General features: G+C 35.4%; 1 protein-coding gene across 1 annotated transcript in view; it reads left to right on the top strand.

Moving 5' to 3' along the window:
• ITPR2 (inositol 1,4,5-trisphosphate receptor type 2) overlaps window positions 1-21,133 on the top strand; it is a 431,615-nt gene that overhangs the window by 167,411 nt on the left and 243,071 nt on the right. Inside the window, exons 23-26 of the mRNA XM_019737570.2 lie at window positions 263-392; window positions 2,465-2,522; window positions 3,949-4,114; window positions 5,265-5,438. Of these exons, the coding sequence (XP_019593129.2) occupies window positions 263-392; window positions 2,465-2,522; window positions 3,949-4,114; window positions 5,265-5,438 (528 nt within the window). The remainder of the gene's footprint in view (window positions 1-262; window positions 393-2,464; window positions 2,523-3,948; window positions 4,115-5,264; window positions 5,439-21,133) is intronic.

The following is a 21,133-nucleotide window of genomic DNA, read 5'->3' on the forward strand; positions in this document are numbered from 1 at the left end:
TACCTGGAATATTCAGAGAGTAATCATAGAAAGTCAAGTTTCCTTCTTTCCAAAACTGTTTTTGGATTTTACTGACAGTGACTAATGGAAACATGTCACTTGTTTTTAGTCTTACAGCTGATGGACATGTATACAACTGAAGTGTTAAGTGTTTACCAATAAATGTTGATAGTTATGGTGTTCTTGATGTCGTGTAATGAATTATATTTCTAAACACTATGCTAATAAAAGAAAATTGTATTGTTTTTAATATTTCTTGTAGTTTATCCTGAGTGTCAGACTAGATTATCGGATCTCATATATGCTGTCAATATATAAGAAGGAATTCGGAGAGAACAACGAGAATGCTGAAACATCTGCAAATGGCTCTCCAGATACATTACTACCATCAGGTATCTCCTCTGTCATAGCATTTATTCTTAGAATTTTGTTTTCCTGAGAAACTTGAAAGTACCTTTCATATTAGAAAACACAGTGGTATTTCTATGAAACAAAAATGTGAAAATATTCTCCACCAATGACATGAAGGGACTGAAACAAAATGTTAAATAACTTTCCTAGATTGGTGGAGGAGGATCATTGGGGTTATTTGGTGCTAAGTCCTTTGAATACAGTATCTTTTATGCTCTGCAGAACTCTGCGATGTGGAGGTACTATTTATCGTGCCATTTTACATATAAGAAAACCAAGGTTGGAAGGGTTAAGTTACTTGCTAAGTTCATGAAAGTAGTGGAGCAGGGATTCCCTCTGGAGTCTCTTCAACTTCAGGGTCTGAATCTTTTCAGCATTATGCAATTTGGTGCAAATCCAAGGGGAATTTTTTTTTTTTTTGGCCTGGATCAAATAGCAATGTGAAATAAGCCATTGAGAGGAAAGGTGTTTTGTAGGAAGCCATTGCCCAGCTCTTGAATAAAGACATGACATTTCCCAAAGGCCTAAACATGTAAATGTGGCTGTTGGTTTTCATGTGTGTGTATGTGTGTTGTTCTTTTTACTTTTACATGGTTGTAAACGAGTACTATGTTTCAATTTTTCACATTTAAAAAGTATAAGAATAATACCAACTTATCTCTGAGTGTAACAGCATAATGATGAAAGAGTCTAAAAATGTAAAAATTCTGTGACAACAGAAAGTACCTTATGAAATCTAAGAAATATTACTTACATTCTTCTGGATAGACCAGGCCAGTCACAGCAGGCTGGGCACTATATTGAATGAAAGATTTAGCCAGTTAACAGAATTCTTTTTCTGGGGGTAGGATTTGTACACAGATAGGAAACTTTCTTTTAACCACAACCACTGTGCCAGCGTCAGGACCCCTCCTCTTCTTTTGTCCGTCAACCAATTTGACAGGAATGATTCAAGGATTTTTAAGTATGTAGGTAAAATAAATGCTAGGCCAAATGTCCCCCTAACCAACTCCTTAATGCCTCCAAAAGGCAGTGTGCCTCTGCAGAGTTAAGCTTGCCTAAGTGGGAAGTCACTTCTGGCACATTTGCAACAGTGTTGTTTTCATGCTTCCCAGAAGTGTAGAGCCCCAAAGGGCTATTTCCAGGAACGATATGGCAGAACCAGAAAGTCTTGCTGGCAGTTGCATTGACAGTAGCATTTAAAAATTATTGGCTCTCAGAAGCCAGACTTCTGGAAACAGGAGCTCTAAGTGTCAGTAAAGTATAGGAGGGAAAATCTAGGGGCACCCCCCAAAAACCAGTTCTCTGGCTTAGCTGATCTCTTGCATTGGCTATACCTGTAGAAGAGCGCTTTCTGGGGAGAATTATTTTTCTCTTTTTATATCTTGCCCTGTTTTCTTTCTATGCTTTGGATCTGAGAAATAAATTGTCTACTTACCATTTAAACATGTTATCTTAATAAAGATATCTGTGAAATATTAATGGTGGGACTGGATGAGGAATCATGACTAGTACACACACACACACACACACACACACACACACACACACACACACACACCATTTTTAAGCACCACATCCCACAAGGAGAAGGAATGGAATTTGAGAAGCTTAGGTAAAAAGACCATGTTGTTTTGAACTATCACATAGTGACAAAATTCATTATGGGTATATTTTGAATCTTCAGAAAACATTATGCTTCCATGTCATAACCCATTTAAATTATATGTACGTATATATGTAAGTGTGTGTGTGTGTGTAGTTGATGCATATGTGTATATATATACGCACAACTTTGTAAATGGTGGTTTCTGATCTTTTTAAGTATGTTTGACTATAGCAATATATATTTAAAAATGTAACATTCAATTTAAAATATTGAAAGCTAAGGTGGAACTATTAATATACTGTGACTTTTTAAACTCTTAATTGACTTTTGGCAGAAATTAAGAAAATGAGACAAAATAGTTTTAAGTACACTAATATTAATATATGTATTGTGACTCCTAATTACAAAAAGATAAAGAAGAGATTTTGCCATTTATCTTTGCAGCTATTGTTCCTGATATAGATGAAATTGCAGCTCAGGCAGAAACTATGTTTGCTGGAAGGTATAGTAACATTTGTGTATCTTTATCTTGTGATTAGGTTTTATTTAGAATTTTATTGATGCTTCATTATTGTTCACCTACCTATATCTATTTAATACTAGATCCTTTATTGTTGCCAACATAATTTCTGCCAGAAATGAAGCTGCTAATTTAATGCAGAAGAGAAAGCATAGCTTTTCGTTAGGTCAGGTTAAAAATAAAGACGAGAGATGAGATCAGTGTAGTGAACTTTTCCATGAATTCTTTGCTTTTCTTTCCTCAAATAATGATAGCACACGAATGTCCTTTAACTCCCCTGGTAAAAATATTGCTGCATCTGGCAAAACATTGCTTCCCTGAATCTGAGAAATTTGAGGCAAGAATGTCACTTCTTTCAACATCATCATTAACTTTATATGTGAGAAATAAAGATATTTTCTGCCAATTGGAAATATCTATGATTAGAGAAAATGAAATGCGTCTGACATGACTGCCCTCCTTTGCGATCAGGGGCCCTGCCATTTATTGTTTTTTAGTGTGTCTGTCTTTTTCATAAATGAAACTAATAGCAGTCAAAAAGAAAAGTGAAAAAAGGAAAATGTCTAAGCTACAAATTATTGAGCTCCTAGCATTTTATTACAAATCTTCCATGAGAACCTAAGCAAGTTTATGTATTATACTAAGGCTGTTGTTGCATTTTCTTTGGTTAGAAAGACAAACAAGAATGAAGAATCAAAGGAACCAAAATGGATTTTTATCTCTAGTGAACATTGGGTTTACTTTGTTTTTATACTGTTTTGCCAGTGTTTGTTGTTGTTGTGTTTTCCTATTAAATGGTTTCATTTCCTGGGAAGAGAGAATAAACCAGTGTATGACTTTCACCTTAAAATAAGTGGACCTTTAATCCAGTGCAGTCTTGCTCAGAGTCGAAATCTAAGAAACGCACAGAGCTGTTCTGGTGATGGTGGTGTGTGTGCACCTGGGCTCTGCCCAGCCCTCCCCACTTCTCATGGAGAGGTCTCTACAGCTCTAAGGAAAATCAGTCCTTGGTGCACATCCAGCCTCGGATGTCTTCTCAAGAAACGCTTTTGGATTGGTTCAGGTTCCTATCTGTTTTCTATGCCTAGGTGAGCAACTCATTCCAGTTTGCCTCGTACTTGCCCAGTGCAAGCACTTGAAAGTCCCCCATCCCGGAAATCTCCTCCGTCTTGAAAAAACTGGGACAGTTGATCACACCTGCTTTCATGGGCAAACACAAACTTTTCTTTGTGCTTTGTTTTGTCATCAGTTACAGGAGGAAAAAAAAAAAAGTAAAAATGTCTTCAGTTTTACTTCCCAATTTTGGGGGAAATTCATATAACTTTGAGAACGTATACATGATTTTAACTACTTAGGAGTAGATTTTATGTAACTATAAGTTGTTTTAGAATTATTTTTGGTTTTATAGAAAAGAAAAAAATCCAGTACAACTTGATGATGAAGGAGGCAGGACATTTTTACGGGTCCTCATTCATCTGATTATGCACGACTACCCTCCTTTGCTGTCAGGAGCCCTGCAGCTTCTGTTCAAGCACTTCAGCCAGAGAGCGGAAGTTTTACAGGCATTTAAACAGGTAAGATGGAGTACCATCAATGGTTCCATAGCAGAAGCTCCTAAAACATTGTTTATCACATCTAACCTGATTTCATGGTTGCAGAGTTAATGAGACTGTGCAGCTTTTCCTGGGGAGCCTTTCTATTTTTAAAGATAGATACGGCCTTGTCATAAACCAAGACATGATCTACTTCAGAAAGAGTTCCCCACAAGTGATTTTCAGTTAATATCTTTAATGTAAATGACAGGCACTAAGATTTAGGAAGGCACGGGTGGATAATACCATATTAAGAATTTTGTTGCCACTGCCGTTATTTTGACCTCAAATTTACTTAAAAATTTGGGTATTTTAGCAGTTGCTAACTAAACGTTTTTTGTGATTGAAAAATGTTTGCACCCAGAAGAAAGGGACTATTATGGATCTAATCTTTTTCTTTGTCATCTTTGAATGACACCAATTTTGAGGCTATTAATGAATAATACTGAAGTACTTACATGTGTTTCATTAATACTTGTTTTATTTAATAGAGCATTGATCTTCATTAGGAAGTTTTACAAGAATATGTTAAAATATGAAATAAAAGAGTAATTATATAGATATATTATTATGCATTATGTTTTGTATGTCTTATAATACACATATATTATGATAAAATAAAAGTTGATTTCATGAGGTTTAGACTCTACCAGTATTTTCTTCCACTTATTTTTATGTTTCTACCTCTTTTAAAACAGAGTCTCAGAAAAATTAACTTTAGCATTGAAATTAGTTAGGTTATTTTTTATTTTGAATAATTCTTTAGCACTTTGAAAAGCTTTGCTAGGGCTTACTATATATATATATATATATATATATATATATATATATATGCATATATATGTATATGTATATATGTGTGTGTGTGTGTGTGTGTATATATATATATATATATATATATATATATATATCTTTCTATGAATACATGTGAATGTATTGGATACAGTTCACAGATACTTCCAGGTAAGTTTTCATGGTCAATATATATCTAAAATATCCATAAATACTCTAGAGATATTAAACTTCACTTGAAAGACAAATATGTTAAAAGACTTGGCATTTTAGACATAAATGAAATAGGAATGAAGAAAGTCGATAAGTAAAATAAAGGTTCAAATTCTTCTTCTTCCAGGTGCAATTGCTGGTGTCCAATCAAGACGTAGACAATTACAAGCAAATAAAGGCAGATCTCGACCAGCTTCGACTAACTGTAGAGAAATCTGAGTTATGGGTTGAGAAGAGCAGCAGCTATGAGAATGGAGAAATGGGTGAAAATCAAGTAAAAGGTGGTGAAGAACCAATTGAGGTTCGTTTTCAGTATCTATTTTGAAATAATTCAGGCAATATCTTTTAAATCATATGCCCTACAGTCAAAATTGTTTATAAAGAAAAATTTTGTTCTGGGTAACAGAGCATAAAATTTTCATTTGCCAAGTCAATTAACTCCATAAGCCTGTACTTTGGCTAATTCTTGTCAATTGCTACCACTTCTTACCTCATCTGCCTACTTTTTCACTCTTTCTCTTTTCCGCTAAATCCTGGAATCAGGGCAATCGGAGGGAATGAGATGGAGTAAAAGACATGGATCCCAAACCTAGACCTGTAGAAAGAGGTGAATTTTTGTTGTCACCATTCACTGTAGCTGTTTATTGCAATCTGTAAATCCTTCCTTTCATTTTTATATATCCTTATAGCATATGTAAAAATATTTAAATGGAAGGGAAGTCTGCTTCATTGCCAACATGAAAATACCAAAAATCTGTGTCTGAGATAAAGAACAGTAAGATGATGATCATAAGTTTTCTTCTATATTGTAGTTTTCAGTGGGTTAACTAGTTGCTGTTTTCGCATTTCACTACATACCAAATAACCATTACATTTTTTTAAAGCACTGTTTTAATGGTAATGCTTAGATAAGCAGACCAATGCCAGTGTCATAACTGCTAGTATATTAAGTTCCTTAAGTGCCGTCTAGTGTTTTATTTAGTTGTTTATTAATCTGCAGGAATTTAAACTATTTAAAGGGGTTCCCTAACCCCACTTTTCTGTTTGTTGAAATAAACCAAAATCTATTGTAGTGAAGGGTGATGACAGACTGCATGATAGAGTCACCAAAATGCAGAGAAGTGTCAAAAGGAAGTTGAACTGGTGGGTTACTACTTCCTACCTGTCTCGGGACCAATTACCACTGATCTGCACAAAATTTTTGACTTCATCTTTTAGGAACTTTTTCTGTGGTTTCATGAGGCAAGTTAGTAGAATGTAGAGTTTCTGCTCCATAAAAATTGGTCTTATGACCAACATTTTTTGTTGTTGAAATAGAGTGCTTTCATAGCATGTTTAAGAAAATAAGAGAACATTTAACATTTACTTAGTACTTCCTATATAGCAGACATTTTTATACATGGTATCTCTTCAGTATTACAACAAACTTTGGAGATAGTTAAAGAGATCCCATTTCTAAGGAAGAACCAACTGAAACTCAGAGAACCCAAGGATTTTCTCATAGTCAAGCAGCTCTATGTGACTCAACTGAGATTTTAATTTAGGTATTTTTGACAATGAGTTCCAGGCTCTATAATGTAAGATTGCATTTTATGATATAATATTTAAAGATATTAAGAGATACAGTATGCTTTCACAAGGTTAGAATACCTCTTCCCTTTTCAAGTACATTATTTTATGTGTAATCTAGAGAATAAATACAATGTTGCTTCCCCTTTCAGAATATAATCCTTTTTTAAAAAAAAAAAACAAATAAACTAGCAAATAGCTCTAAAGCTTAGGAAAATGTATTATGCTGTTTGTAAAAGTTTGCCAAAAAAAAGTCACCTGTGTTTATAGACGAGATGTTCCATGAAGGTATTCATCACTAGTCTATAGGTTAAGTTCCCAATCTCTGAGGAAAGGTAGAGAAAGACCCTGTATCATAGTATATATCCATGCATCATCTTAGCAGTTTAATAAACAGTATTGATGTGGTGAAGAAGATGAGTAAGTCATCTGATAGCAGATATCTTAAAGATAAACCTGCATTACATGTGGGTTGTAAAACTACTTTTCTAGGGACTTCAGATGAATATAAGTCGGTGAAGCTGGAATCTATTTATTTGTTTAGTTCAGGATTTATCAGTTCAGGAAATGGTAATAATTTTAGGTACTTCAAGCAGGAAGTGATTTAATACAAGGAATTAAATTTTTGGGAAGTGTGGAATAGTACAGCTGCTACCGGACTATTGATTTCAATAGATAAACCAAATAATCATAGCTACGATTTAGATGTCCAGAAGCTGCTTTGGCTACTGACAAGACTGCTGCTGTCACCACCACTGACTCACACCTTAAAAGCATATGACCAGATAATGGAACACTCCTATCTGTTGGGATTTTTGTGTGTTTGTTTGTTTAGCACTCACAGCCACAGGAAAATGGCCTTGAATGGATAGCGTATTAAGACCATGGATTTAAGAGTCAGGCACCCCAGAATTTGCCATGTGTGTGGCTTTGGGCAACTTCTTTTAATTCTCCAAATTTTATCTTTATTGTCTATTTAATGGATACAATAATGGTACTTAGCCGTAGGACTGCTGTGATGGTCTAATGAGCAAAACTGTATGCACATGTCACTTAATATGACTTCAATGAGAAAATAGAAACAATAGGTGACCTATTATTTACCAACTAGTAGAGAAGTAAGGCTCCAGCTTTAATTAATTGTCTCAATGCTGTTATCATGGCCAACAGACTTAATTCTGAGGCTGATCTTTCTTATGGATGCATCACAGCAGCAACACCCTAGACAGGGACCTCTGCACAACACCACCGAGAAAGAATATTTATGCCTTTCTGGGTCTCCTGTTGAGGAGCAAGAAAACCACTTCCAAGTATCCCTCAGTAGATTTTACTTCTCATCTCCTTGGCCAAAGCAGGGTCACATGTTTACCTCTAAAGCAATGGACTATAAGATTAGCTTAGACTAAGTAAAAGATGCCCCTCAAGCTAGGATACCTTTCCCTCGTGTTACACAGGGGAAGGATAGATGGCAGAACAAAACCAGAATCTGCTAGCAAGGAAGAACAAAAAAAGGATGTAGGTTAGCAAACAACAGTCAGCAGTCAATGACTGCTTGTTATAGTTATTATTGGTTTTTATGTGCAACGTATTGTGCTGTTTATGGTAGATACGGAATTATGAAATCTCAGAGTTAAAAGGTACTTATAGGGTTATGAAGTCCAATTCCTTTGTGATATTTGTTTTCTCTCCAAATAGCTCATTGAAGTGAGATATTTCTTGAAACATACTTCTGTGATGGGAAATTCAGTGCCTCTTCAGGCAGCATATTCTATTGAAATTAAGGTATAGCTTGAGAAATAAAATATTATCAGTTGGAAGTCTCTATGGTCCCTGTCTGTATCCCAGAGGAAACCACTACCATGAATTTATGTTAATAATTTCCTCCTTTTCTTAATGATTTTACCATATGTGTCTGCATTTCCAAAACATACGAAATACATGAAAAATATTTCATTTAGTCTGCGTTGGGTGTGTTTTTAATTCTCCATCCTTGATTTTTTGATTATTAGTTTCAGGTATACAAAATAACCTAATGATTAGACATTTATACCCCTCACAAAGTGATAACCCCCCCAAGTCTACTACCCCTCTGACATAACTATTACAATACCATTGATTATATTCCCTATGCTATACTTTATGTCCCATGACCAAATATTTTTTAAATTATAGTTCACGTTTAATATTGTTTTATATTAGTTTCAGGTGTACAGTGTAGTGATTAGGCATATATATATATATATATATATATATATATATATATATTTTATGAAGTGATCCCCCGATAAGTCCAGTACCCATCTAATACTATACATAGTTTTTACAATATTTTTGACTATATTCCCCATACTGTATTTCACATCTCCATGACTATTTTGTAACTACCAATTTGTCATCCTTGTTGATGTATAGCTGCAACTCATTCATTTTCTCTAATACACGTTATTACTTTTATGTGAATTTTATCCAGGTAACTGTTGATGGACATTTTGATTCTTTACAGTTTTAGGGTTTTAAAGAATATTTGCTACTAAAAGCATTGCTGCTACAAAAACTTTTAAGTTGTAAGATGCACATGTTTAAGAGACTATTCAGGATATATATTTAGATGTACAACACCTGGAATGTTCACCTTTAACCAAATAATCCCAGTTGCTTTCCAAAGAGCAAGTGACAGCAGTATATGAGAGTTTCCATAGCATCCCATCCTCATGGCTGCTGGTTTTCTCATTTTTCCATGTTTGAAAATTGGGTGTGTTTAACGTATCATCTCTATTGTGATTTTTTATTTTGAGGGATTACTTATGAGGTTGAGCATGCTTTCATACGGGTATTGGCCATGTCACTTCTTCTTCCAGTTTAGATTAAGCTAAATTCTGTATGGGCCGGTAGTTAGACCCTAACAATTCATATTTACCTACTTCTAAGGTTAAAAATACATATATTTTGGGGTGGCTGGATGGCTCAGTTGGTTGGAGTGCAAGCTCTGAACAACAGGGTTGCCGGTGCGATTCCCACATGGACCAGTGAGCTGCGCCCTCCGCAACTAGATTGAAGAAAACGAGCTGTTGTATATATAAGTCGCCATTTTCAATCTTTGTTGCAGGGAGCGCAGCCCACCATCCCATGTGGGAATTGAACTGGCAACCTTATTGTTGAGAGCTCATGCTCCCCTCTGGAAGCTCAGTGGCAGCTCACTGTCTTCAATCTAGTTGTGGAGGGTGCAGCTCACTGGACCATGTGGGAATCAAACCGGCAACCTTGTTGTTCAGAGCTCACGCTCTAACCAACCGAGCCATCTGGCCACCCAGTTAAAAATATTTTTTACTTCAGTCTTCGTGATGCTAAAATTTCAAACTTGAACACAATATTTTCATTTGTTATTTCTTTTTTTCTTTATTGTATTGTGTTGTATTGTATTGGTAAGATACAATTGGTAAGATATTTCAGTACAATGTTGACTAGAAGTGGTGAGAACGGGCATCCTTGTCTTGGTTCTGATTTTAAAGGGCATGATCTAAATATTTCACTATTGAACATAATGTTTATTGTATATTTTTTGGTAGATACTTTTTATCAGTTGAGGCTATTCCCATCTATTCCTTGTTTCCTAGTTTATTTATTTATTATCCTGAATATTTATTGATTTTAATTAATGCAGTTTATGCATCATCTATCAATATTATGTTTTTTAATCCGCTAATTTTAATAACATGAATTGTAAACAGAGCTTCTACCATAGGAACTTTGCATTCTAGAGTGCATGTATTTTAGTGATATCTTTTACATTACTAGTTTACTAATTAGTACTGTGTTTAGGATTTTACATCTATCTGTCAATAAGATTCGTCTGTATTTTTTCTTTCTTGTACTATTCCTCTGTGGTGTTTGAATCAAGGTTGGACTAATCCCATAATAAAATGAGTTGCAGAATATTCCCCTTTCTTTGTGTAAGACTGGAATGATCTCTTCTGTGAATGTTTGGTAATACTTCTCTGTAAATTTGCCTTGGGCCTTGGATTTAGTTAGTGGGAAGATTTTAATTATTGATTTATTTTTTTAATGGTATAAATTAACTCAAATTTTCTTTTTTGGGTCAGTGTGTTTTATATTTTTCTAGCCATCTACTTAAGTTTGCAAAGTTATTGTTATAAATTTGTTCATAGTCTTTCATTGTCTTTTAAAATTTCTCTTCTATCTGTAGCTTCTTACCCCTTTTTTATTCTTGAAATTGTTTATTTATGTCTCCTTTCTTTTCTGTAGCTCAGTCTTATCAGAGTTGTACATATTGTCTTCATCCTTTTAAAAGAACTTATTTTGGCTTTTTTGACTTCTGTATTTATTTGCTATTTTATTATATTTATTGTACTATTCTCTAAACTTTTATGTTGACATATTTTCAGACTTTAAACAAATTTAATGGTATATATTTTCCCCCCTAAGGAGCCACCTTACACAAATTTTGACAAATGGTATTTTTATTATTGTTCAGTATTAGATATTTAAACATTTCCATTATGATTTCGTCTTTGGCCCAGAATTATTTGGAAGTGAGTTTTAAAATTTCCAAATATGTAGGCAAAATTTACCCTTTTTTTGTTACTGCATTTTTGATTAATTAATTTGTGACAAGAGAGTGTGATTATGATGATACAGCTCTCCAACATTTTTTGAGACTTGCTTTTTGGCCTATTATGCCATCAGGTCTTATAAATGTTTCATGAGGATTTGAGAAGAATGTGAATGAGTGCTTGATCCCTTATATATGGCTAGCAAATCAAGCTTATTAATTGTGTTTAAATCATCTATCTACTTACTAATAGTTTTGTTTTGTTGACATGTAAATTATCGAGAGAGATTTACTGACATTTCCCACTACAATGGTAGGTTTATCAATTTTCTCCTGTAGGTCTATTAATTTTTATTTTATATGTTTTAAAGCTATTTTATTAGATGCCTATAAATTTAACATTATTTTTTATTGGGAACAAAATACTTTCGTCAATTGAGAGTTATTTTCTCTCACTTCTAATTACATAATTCCATGTCTTCTGGCTTCTGTTGGTGTGTTGAAAAGTTTGCTGTCTGTTGGATAGTGTCTTGCTTCATTCTGAAACTCTAAATGTGTGTTAAACCTTATTATTACCTCCAGATCTTTTAGTTTCCTTTTTATGTTTTCCACACATGGACTTTGTACTGAATTTGAATAATTTCTTTAGACTCATCTGAGTTTTTTCAGGTATATCTTTTTGGCAGTTTATTCCACCTATTGACATTTTAATTTCAGCCATTTTTCATACCTGAAATTAGATTCTTTTCAAGTCTATTTGGTCATTTTTGATCATCTTTCATTGCTTGCTGTTTTTGTGATCCCATATGACTATTTTATAGCTTGTATGTAATAATTCCAGGATCTGAACTACTTGGGAATTTCTTATGATTCTCACTCATGTTGTTTCTTTTGTTATATTTTTGTTCATCTTTGATTATGAGCTCATATCTTTTTTAAAATGGACTTTATTTTTAGAACACTTTTAGATTTAGAAAAAAAGATGTGCAGAAAGTACAGAGCTTTCTCATATATTAACTCATCTCTCCAGTTCCCCATTATTAACACCTTTCATTAGTGTGGTACATTTGTTACAATTGGTGAGCCAATATTGATACATTGTTATTAATTAAAGTACACTGTTTACTTTGGATTTCACTCTTTGAGTTATAAAATTCTGTGGGTTGTGACCAATACTTGTCATGTATCCACCATTACAGTGTTACACAGAATGGTTTCACTGCCCTGAAAGTCCTCTCTGCTGGACCTAGTTGTCCCTTCCTCATGAACCCCTCAGCCCTTGGCAACCTCTGATCTTTTTACTCATTCTATAGTTTTGCCTTCTTCAGAAAGTCATATAGTTGGAATCATACATATATAGCTTTTTCGGACTGGCTTCTCTCATCTAGCAATATACTTTTGAGGTTCTTCCATGTCTTTTAGTAACTCGCTAGCTCTTTTTTTTTTTTTTAAGTCACTGAAAATACTCCACTGTCTGGTTGTACTATAGTATGTTTATCCATTCAGTTATTGAAGGACATCCTGGTTGCTTCCAGTTTTTGGCAATTATGAGTAAAGCTGCTCTAAACACATGAGTGTAGATTTTGAACTCATATCTTTTTGACTTCAGATCTGGAGGTAGAAATCTGACATGTTTTCTTCCTTAGAGTATTTGTGACTACCTCCGTCTATGGCCAGGGGGCGCTGCTGCCGGAGACCGAGTCTGAAGGCAGGAGACTGGTTGAGCTGCCCAAACTTGACACTTATTAAGAGTTGACTTAGATAGTCTCTGGGTTGCTGAGCTAGTATAATTGACATTTGCCGTCAGGGAAAGTTAACGTGTTTCCTTGAAGCTTGGAGCTCTCTGATCTGGTTTCGGGTTACTTTTTTCCCTTTATAGATGGAAGGTGGGGTCTTTTGGAGTCATCCTTTGTTTTCTGTAAGCTGAGAAATGTGCTTAAAATAGGTTCTATATCTGGGATCTAGTTGTTTTGTAATAGGGCCATTTGCAGTTTTAAGTTTGCTATTCTTACAGAAGTGCTTGGGAGTGTGTTTACTTAGATATTTAGTAACTTTAAAAAAACTATGAATTTAGATTCTTTGGAACTTTGTATGTGGGGTTCCTTTGAGGCTTATGTTTAATCCAGAGAACAATTCATTTATCTTTGAGGCACTTTGAAACACTACATTTTGTAATGATATTAAACAAAGTTTTTGGCTTGGACTATTTAGGGCCCCTTTATTAGTGGGAATTCTAGTCCCAATCATGAGTGAAAGTGCATTTGTCTTTGTATATAGAAACTCAACAGTTTTTCTCCTTTTTTTTTTTGATCAAGCCAAAACCAAGATAGGTACCCCTTTGCTTTTCTGTGGGCCATGTCTTTCCCTGGTTTATCACTGTGGGTGTCTACTTTAGATATTCCTGGTTCTAAGGCAGGGTCTCTGATCAGGCCTTTGTCTTGCTTGGAAACCAGGATTTATTTCTGTGTGTGTGTGTGTGTGTGACATATCCATATTATCAGGTACAGATTGATGCCCTCAAGGTCAATAATATATCCAGTGCTTGATTACTGCTTGGAAAATTTTGATGTATTTTTATGGTGTCTAGCCTCCATTTGCTTCCTTCCCTTTACTAACAAGAGGTCTTTTGAATATCTTACCTGTCACTTTTAGATGTTGTACACTCAGAGGGGTTTCTCTGCACTTGGGCTTTGTCATATTCTACATGTGACAGTCTGTAACAGTGGAAAATTCTTTATTTTAAGCCAATCTATTTGTCCTTGTAATGTCTGTTTATTGATGCCAGTTCTGAGGCAATGTGGACCCTGTCTGAATGTCCTCTACTTGACTGCTGTCATGTTTCCCCAGAGCAAAATCCTTCTTTGGAACATTCTGCTTAACGTGTAATTTCAGTCCATTCAGCATTATGCTTACCTGTCTGTGTATACACCTGATTTTCTCATTTCCCTTCTTAAAGTTTGATACCTAGAATCATTATCTAATATTTGAGAAATGGCTGTTGCCCTCAAAGAATGAGCGCACAGAATGGACCTCCATAAAACACCCTGACAAAGTGTCTGATTCAGGACTGAGCTGTGTTGAACAGAAAAGGAAGAAGTCAGGGTGAACCTGACTCCTTGGAGAAGGCCTCACTGACGATTTTGAAGGATTGGGAGGATTTAGTTAGCTCATGTATTCAAGAAGAAAAAGAGAAGTTGGTTTCAATCAGAATAAGTGATTTGTATTTGAAGTGGCTAGAACTTGGGAACCTTTGAAGATTCTTGGGAGGAAGGTGGAAAAACAGTCTACTGTCTACTGTCGTGGAAAACAGTCCTGCAGAATTCAGGGTAGTTCATCAGGACAAGAGACTAACTAATGGTGGGGACCAATTAGGAGCCTCTTATCCAAATTCTGGTGTGAAGTTATGCAAGCACGATCTAGGGAGGCGACTCTAGAAATGTCTACAGGTAGGTGGACTGAGAAGCCAGGAGAATGGTACATTTATTATAAATTAATATAAGGAACAAAAAGTGAGAAACGACAAAATTACTAACTTGTACACAGACAAATAATCTATGTTATGCAGTGACCCAACTGTCAAAGATAGTGACAATTTATTTTAAACAGGGTGAAATATATCCCAGTATCAGTGTAAATAGCCAGTAGCAGGCAGCATGCAGTCTAGCAGGCCAACACAGATAATAATCCTTTGTTGTTTAGTAAATCTTTACAAAGCCTCCAAACACAGGACGATTGGGATTGTTTGAAAATGGCTCATACTGGTCTAACTTTGTGCCTGCTTAGATAACAGAAGAACTGATAACATTAATGTGATACTTCATTTTAGTAATAAAAATATGTTTCGAATAACCTAACAGTGTGTTTTTGCTTTGTTTTTTTCTCAGTGGTAAGTTCTGTGGGCTCTGGGCAATAAATGTGAATTTATAATCCATCTACTAACAAATATCAGCGTGATCTCAAATTTCCCATACTGTAGTTGATCTCTTATAAGTAGGGAGGAGGATGGGATTGACTTGGTCATCTAGGAAGCCCACTGCATCCCTAGCACCTATGAGCTTTGTTACCTGTTGTGTATTATAATGTTTTCCCTTTATTATTAAACTCATCTTCCAGGGCATTAAAAGACTATACCATCATTGCTGAAAACTTAAAGGCTAGAGTACAACAAGTTGGCAATATCAGAAGCATTACTAACTCATCACATTCAAATATATGTTGACTTCTAAATACAGGAAGGAGGGCGTAACTCAGGAAACCATATCCGAGTGGGTTAAGTCAGGATTGCCCTTCATGTTCATCCACCTCTATTAAGGGTTGAGAAGCAGGTCACTTGAGCATCATAGTACTTCTAAAAGAAGTTCTCACTCATTTATATTGGTTGTTAATTTTTTCTTTATAATGATGGTGTGTCTGTAACTGTGTATCTATATTTATCTCTATATCTGTCAACCCTATTTGTGGTTGCCTGCTTCTTTTAAAGAAACTTCCACTCCTATTAATGTAAAGTCTGATGTTTAAACCATCTATCTAGTTTTTACTTCAAAGACTGTATTTTCATTTTCAGGGTTTCTGCATGGTTCTTTCTCATATCCATGCATTGTAGAATCATTTCTGCCTATTTTCACTTCATAATTTTTGTTCTTTTAATGGATGTGTGATATAAAGAACAGGATTAACTGAAAACTGTCCCTGGGGGCTGGCTCACTCTGGGTTGTCTGGAGTTGAGGTAGGGTAGAGGTGGGGGGATTGTGTTCTCTTCCAAGACTCTTCTCTTCCAAAATTCTACCCTATTTTGGGTTCTTATCGGACCTGTGGCTTCTACCCCTCAGCAGGAGCAGTCCAATTTCTATGGGCCCCATACTTGGTGTCCCTGATCAATTTCTATAAACAACAAGGCACCTAAATCCAGACTGCCTGGTGCCCAGGAAGTTTGTGTGTACCTTGATTGATAGGTTACTCTCAAATTTGCCCTTCAAGGAGTTATTATGTGGTAAGGGGGTGGGGGAGGGGTTCACTTGGAAACCTAGATCTGTACTCTTGTTCAACAGAGAACCCAGAACCTCTTTGTGGGATGATGCCAAGATGGGGACACATGCCGACGCTTGGCTTGTAGTGTCCCCTTTCCCAAGAAAGCCATCCCTTATCCATTCTGAATGATGCTGTGGAGACATCCTGAGCATGTGGCCACCGTAGAGGGGTCCACCTGGTGTGAGAGATGTTATTTCTCACTTTGCCTCTAGGGTTATTTGAAATACATTTATATTTAACAGTCCTTTCAGAAGATTTCTTGATTATTTGCATTTCGCTGGGAATGACACAATCTCATTATTGAGTTTTTTATGTTGCCTTTCTTAATGTGAACTTTACTCATAGGCATTTGTAGTTTAGTTTGCAGGTTGACCTTAGTGAGAGAATGAATTTAATTCCTTCTCTCCCTCCCTCTCTCCCCTTCCCCTCCATTGCTTTTTCTCCATTTCTCTGTAGGAATACCATCTTTGTCTGATGGTTGTTCTGTTACCTCTAGATTCCATTACTCTTTAAAAGCAAAAACGGGTTTCCATTCTTTGCCTACCACATCTGATCTTTTTTCTTTGTTGAAGTAAGTACGTAGATTGCTCTAGAAAGATACCTTGAAAGAAAATTGTGCTCTCCCAAGTGTTAGTACTTTGATTCTGCACAGCAGACAAGTAGTTCTACATAAACTTTGTTTCTTCAGCAAAACCTGTGATTGACTCTAGACAAAAGTAACTGGTAGACTGTCTAACCTTCATGGCTGGGTACAGAAAAGTCCATGTGTTTTAGACAGAATCTTTCTACATGATCTGATCAATGAGGAGCACTATGGTAATTCCATGAACTTCTATCCACTAATTTTGGAGAGTGCTTTCCTGGGTTTTCTTCTATGGAATTTCTTTTTTTTGGACTCTAATTTCTATTTTTGCCACAGACTACATTGTATATTTATTTTACTTGTTTAAATCTAACATTACATATTCCTGTCCTTTATGCCTGAGCTAATATTACTGAAGGTGATTGCCAGAGGAGTATCACTTAATGACTCCTTATTAACAAGACTTGCATCTGAAAACTAATTTTTGGTGTTAAGCCAAATGCTACTTTACACATCTTGATTCTATTCGGTTGCAATGCAATTCTTATACCGTGTTTCCCCGAAAATAAGACTGTGTCTTATATTACGTTTTGCTTCAAAAGATGCATTAGGGCTTATGTTCAGGGGATGTCATCCTGAAAAATCATGCTAGGGCTTATTTTCTGGTTAGGCCTTATTTTCGGGGAAACATGGCATGTAAAGCTTAACTCTTCCGAATTTGTTTTTTTGAATTACTTCCAGTATAAGAATCTTTTCCCCTCTTGTCTTCTGGCCTACATTGAAATTAATGCTGTTTTAGCTTCAACTTAGTATTTCCCTTCATGTTATATAAAGGAGAGCTACTCTCTGACTCATTTGTTTTTTCACTTTGCCATTTGTTCTCAGTTTAATGTAAGTTGTTAGTGAGATTAAAGTTCTTATAAGGTTTCTTTCGTCAGCAAGTGGCTTACAATGAAATGATAGAAGTTGATTCATTCAGATTGGCACATATATGTGTCACTAGACCAGGCATCAACATTTCTGCAATGATTCCATGCTAAGAAGTGAGTCTAAAAGAAGGACTGATGCCTTCCTCTCTTACTCTGTGCATGTTACCTCCTTCTCACAGCCACGTCGGGGTGATTGTGACTAGGGAAGCTTCCTGCATATCACATAGCAGGTGTCAGATGCAGTCTCTGTGGGCGCTATTATATCATTATTTTCATTTCCTGTACAGCTTTTTTATTTTAGGTCACCCTGCTGACTAACAGGCTGCCGATTCTTCCTACATTTTATGTAATAGTGGCAAGGATTATATCAAAAGTATTATATATTGTACTATATAAAGTATTCTAAAAAGTATTATATAAAAAGTATGGTACATTGTTGTATTATAATGGTTCCTATTGTATTCTTATGAAAGCAGCTATTTGTTTACATTGAATAGACCTATCATTAGTATAATCCTTGTTTTCCTCAATATCTCTCTAAGCAAAGAGAATGCACTTCAATGGCACACCCTTTTTTGTTACCTCATTTATCAGAGATCAGATAGTCAAGGGTATTTGGGGTGTTTTCCAGGATATCTGATGAAACATCAAATGCTAATTCACATGACATCAAATGAGTCAGAAAATACCAATATTGTGTTTGTCTTGGGACAAAGAGAAAGGGAAACAGGTTTGGGGTAAGGTCAGGAATACATATTTACCCTCTGAAGGGACGGGATTTGGGCCTGAGTTGAGTGAAGTCTGGAGAGAGCTTATCCACCAGTAGTGATGGACACAGCTTCCTCGGTGAACTGTAGATGTTGGGCCAAATTTTCAAGCAGCCAATCAAGGAAGCAGAAACTGTCAACGATGACCCCATGATGGTCCAAATTAGCTTTACATTCAAGGTCAGATAAGTAGATCTCGAGTGATTTTAGGGATTCTGCCTCTCCCTAGATAGCTCCCTGCATGCCTGGTATATGATGTTACTCTTAGATGGCAGGGAGAAAAAAATACCTCATCATCCCACAGCGAGGTTATCATTCAGTTTTCTGAACGAGGTGACATTTATTATGAAGAGCTTTGACTAAATTATAATCTAATTGGTCAATGAAGTATACAAGACTGACTATTAGATTTTTTTTTTTTTTTTTTTTTTTTTTTTTTTTTTTAATGTTTTGGAGCAAGGAGAAGGGGAAAGGAAGGCATTTGAACTCTGAAGTTGGGAGGAGAGTGATTGGTAAATGATGCCACTGATTCAGTTGAACAGCAGTTAGAGAAAGAGAAGGCTAGGGATACAGATGGTGCACAGAATGCTTTACAGTCTCGCTGACTTGACAGCATTGCTGAGGAAGGACATCCTTCAACTTCAGTAGGGTTCAGTAGGGACAAAGAGAAGACATGCACTGAGCTATTTTAATCATGCAGTTGCAGCTGCAGGCAGTTCTGCATTGTAGGGTTCTTTTTCAAAAGCATGATTGCCCTTGTTTACATGGAGGAGACAGATCCCCACTAATTGGTGCCAATATTTAGTTCACCATCCAGTTCATACAATATTATTTTCTTGTATCATTTGTGCTCTTAGTATGCAAGTTTCCTTGCCTGATGCAGAATACATTTTGGAGTGAAACTCTATTCAGAACCGGGGTTTGTTTAGATGTTTGCTCTCTGAACCCTGCTAGAACCGTGCTGCCCTTCAACTTGATAGACTTTTAGAATTTTCTAGACTCTTCTAGATTATTCTTGCTATATTGTTTGTAAATTTATTACTTTATATTACAGAATATCCTAAGCAATTAAAAATCTAGCTGCCTTTATAAAATCACTTAACTAAGCATTTTTTCATATTCCTTTAGAGAAAACAAATTTAAATTCTAGACGATAGGAAGCAATTACAATAAAGTACGCGTACTTCTGGAGTGTTATATTTGTTCTTTGTCACTACTGTCAAAAGAATAATTTGGAATCCACTATAAGCATGGAACTGTTCTTAGTGTTACACATTATTTTTTTTGAGCCTACTCAGCTCTAGGACTCTGCATAAAGTTACACTTGTACATTTTGCATGTTACTGATATTTTGTCATTAGAATAAAGCCAAGGCTTTGAAGATTTCACCACTGACCTAAGACCAATATTGCATAGGATATTAAAAACATAGTCAATTTCTGCCCTTTCTGGAGGCAAACTCTTGCAACTCCACTTGGAACATTTCGCCATCAAAATAAGAACAAACACACAAAAACACCTAGCTGTAACTGCATAGTTTATATATTTCTTAAATTCCCCTGATCACTGCTTTGTAATCATCTAGATGTTCTGTGGGTTAATATTTTTGTTCAGTTTAATTACACTGAATTATTTTCTGAAATTAAAAGGAGCTGTTTATTGAATTTTCCAGCATTGCCTCCTTTTGTTGACTGCTGGCAATTTTAAATTAAAATAATTATTCTTTATAATTCTCATACTTACAGAGGTTAGCATTGTCTGTACCTTCCCTTGGGCTGAACTAAAGAGTTTTTTGTAATGTAGTATGTTTTGCCTGAGATTACTTTTCTTAAAACAAGACCGTTGTTTTTTCTTCAGGTCATTGTTTGAAAAATAGACTTAAATATATCTGCCAAAGGTTTGCCTTTATTTTAAACTGATGTTTTAAAAGTTGACAATTATCAGAAAGATCTTCTTTCCACCTAAGGAGCTTTGTAAACCTTTGGATTTGGTATTAGGTATCTTAATAATGCTTTGTAGTACAAAACTGGTTTTCTTTAATATGTTTTCTCTTCCAGAAAAAAAAGAAAATGAAAATGGTCTTTTTAAAATTCAACCTCAACCTTTTTGTGATCAAAAAAGGAAATTTAATTACATTTCTACCTTTTGCAATTTCTACTTCTCATCAATAAATGACTTTTGCTATCAAATAGAAATCCTGTTTGTCTCATTCTCTGACCTCCAGTCTCTTTCCATCTAAATAGCTTCCATTGGAATCTGTACTTGGGTTCCTTCCCTCTTTACACTGGCTTCACTTACACATATAATTTTTCATTTTCTTCTACAACTTTTAGGATTCACTTAGTGTTTATTGTCTTGCAGACAATATTTTGCATTTTTTTTCTCTTTTATTTACCTGGGGTGGAGTTGGACTGCTTCTATTTTCCTCCTAGAATTTATTAGGATAGATAGATGACACAATGCTGGAATCTAACAGTAATATTTTGAATATCCTTTAACTTTTGCAGTTCCAATTCTATTGAATGAAAGAGATAGGCGGTCTGAAAGGTA

Source organism: Rhinolophus sinicus, linkage group LG02, assembly GCF_036562045.2.
Source record: "Rhinolophus sinicus isolate RSC01 linkage group LG02, ASM3656204v1, whole genome shotgun sequence".
NCBI lineage: Eukaryota > Metazoa > Chordata > Mammalia > Chiroptera > Rhinolophidae > Rhinolophus > Rhinolophus sinicus.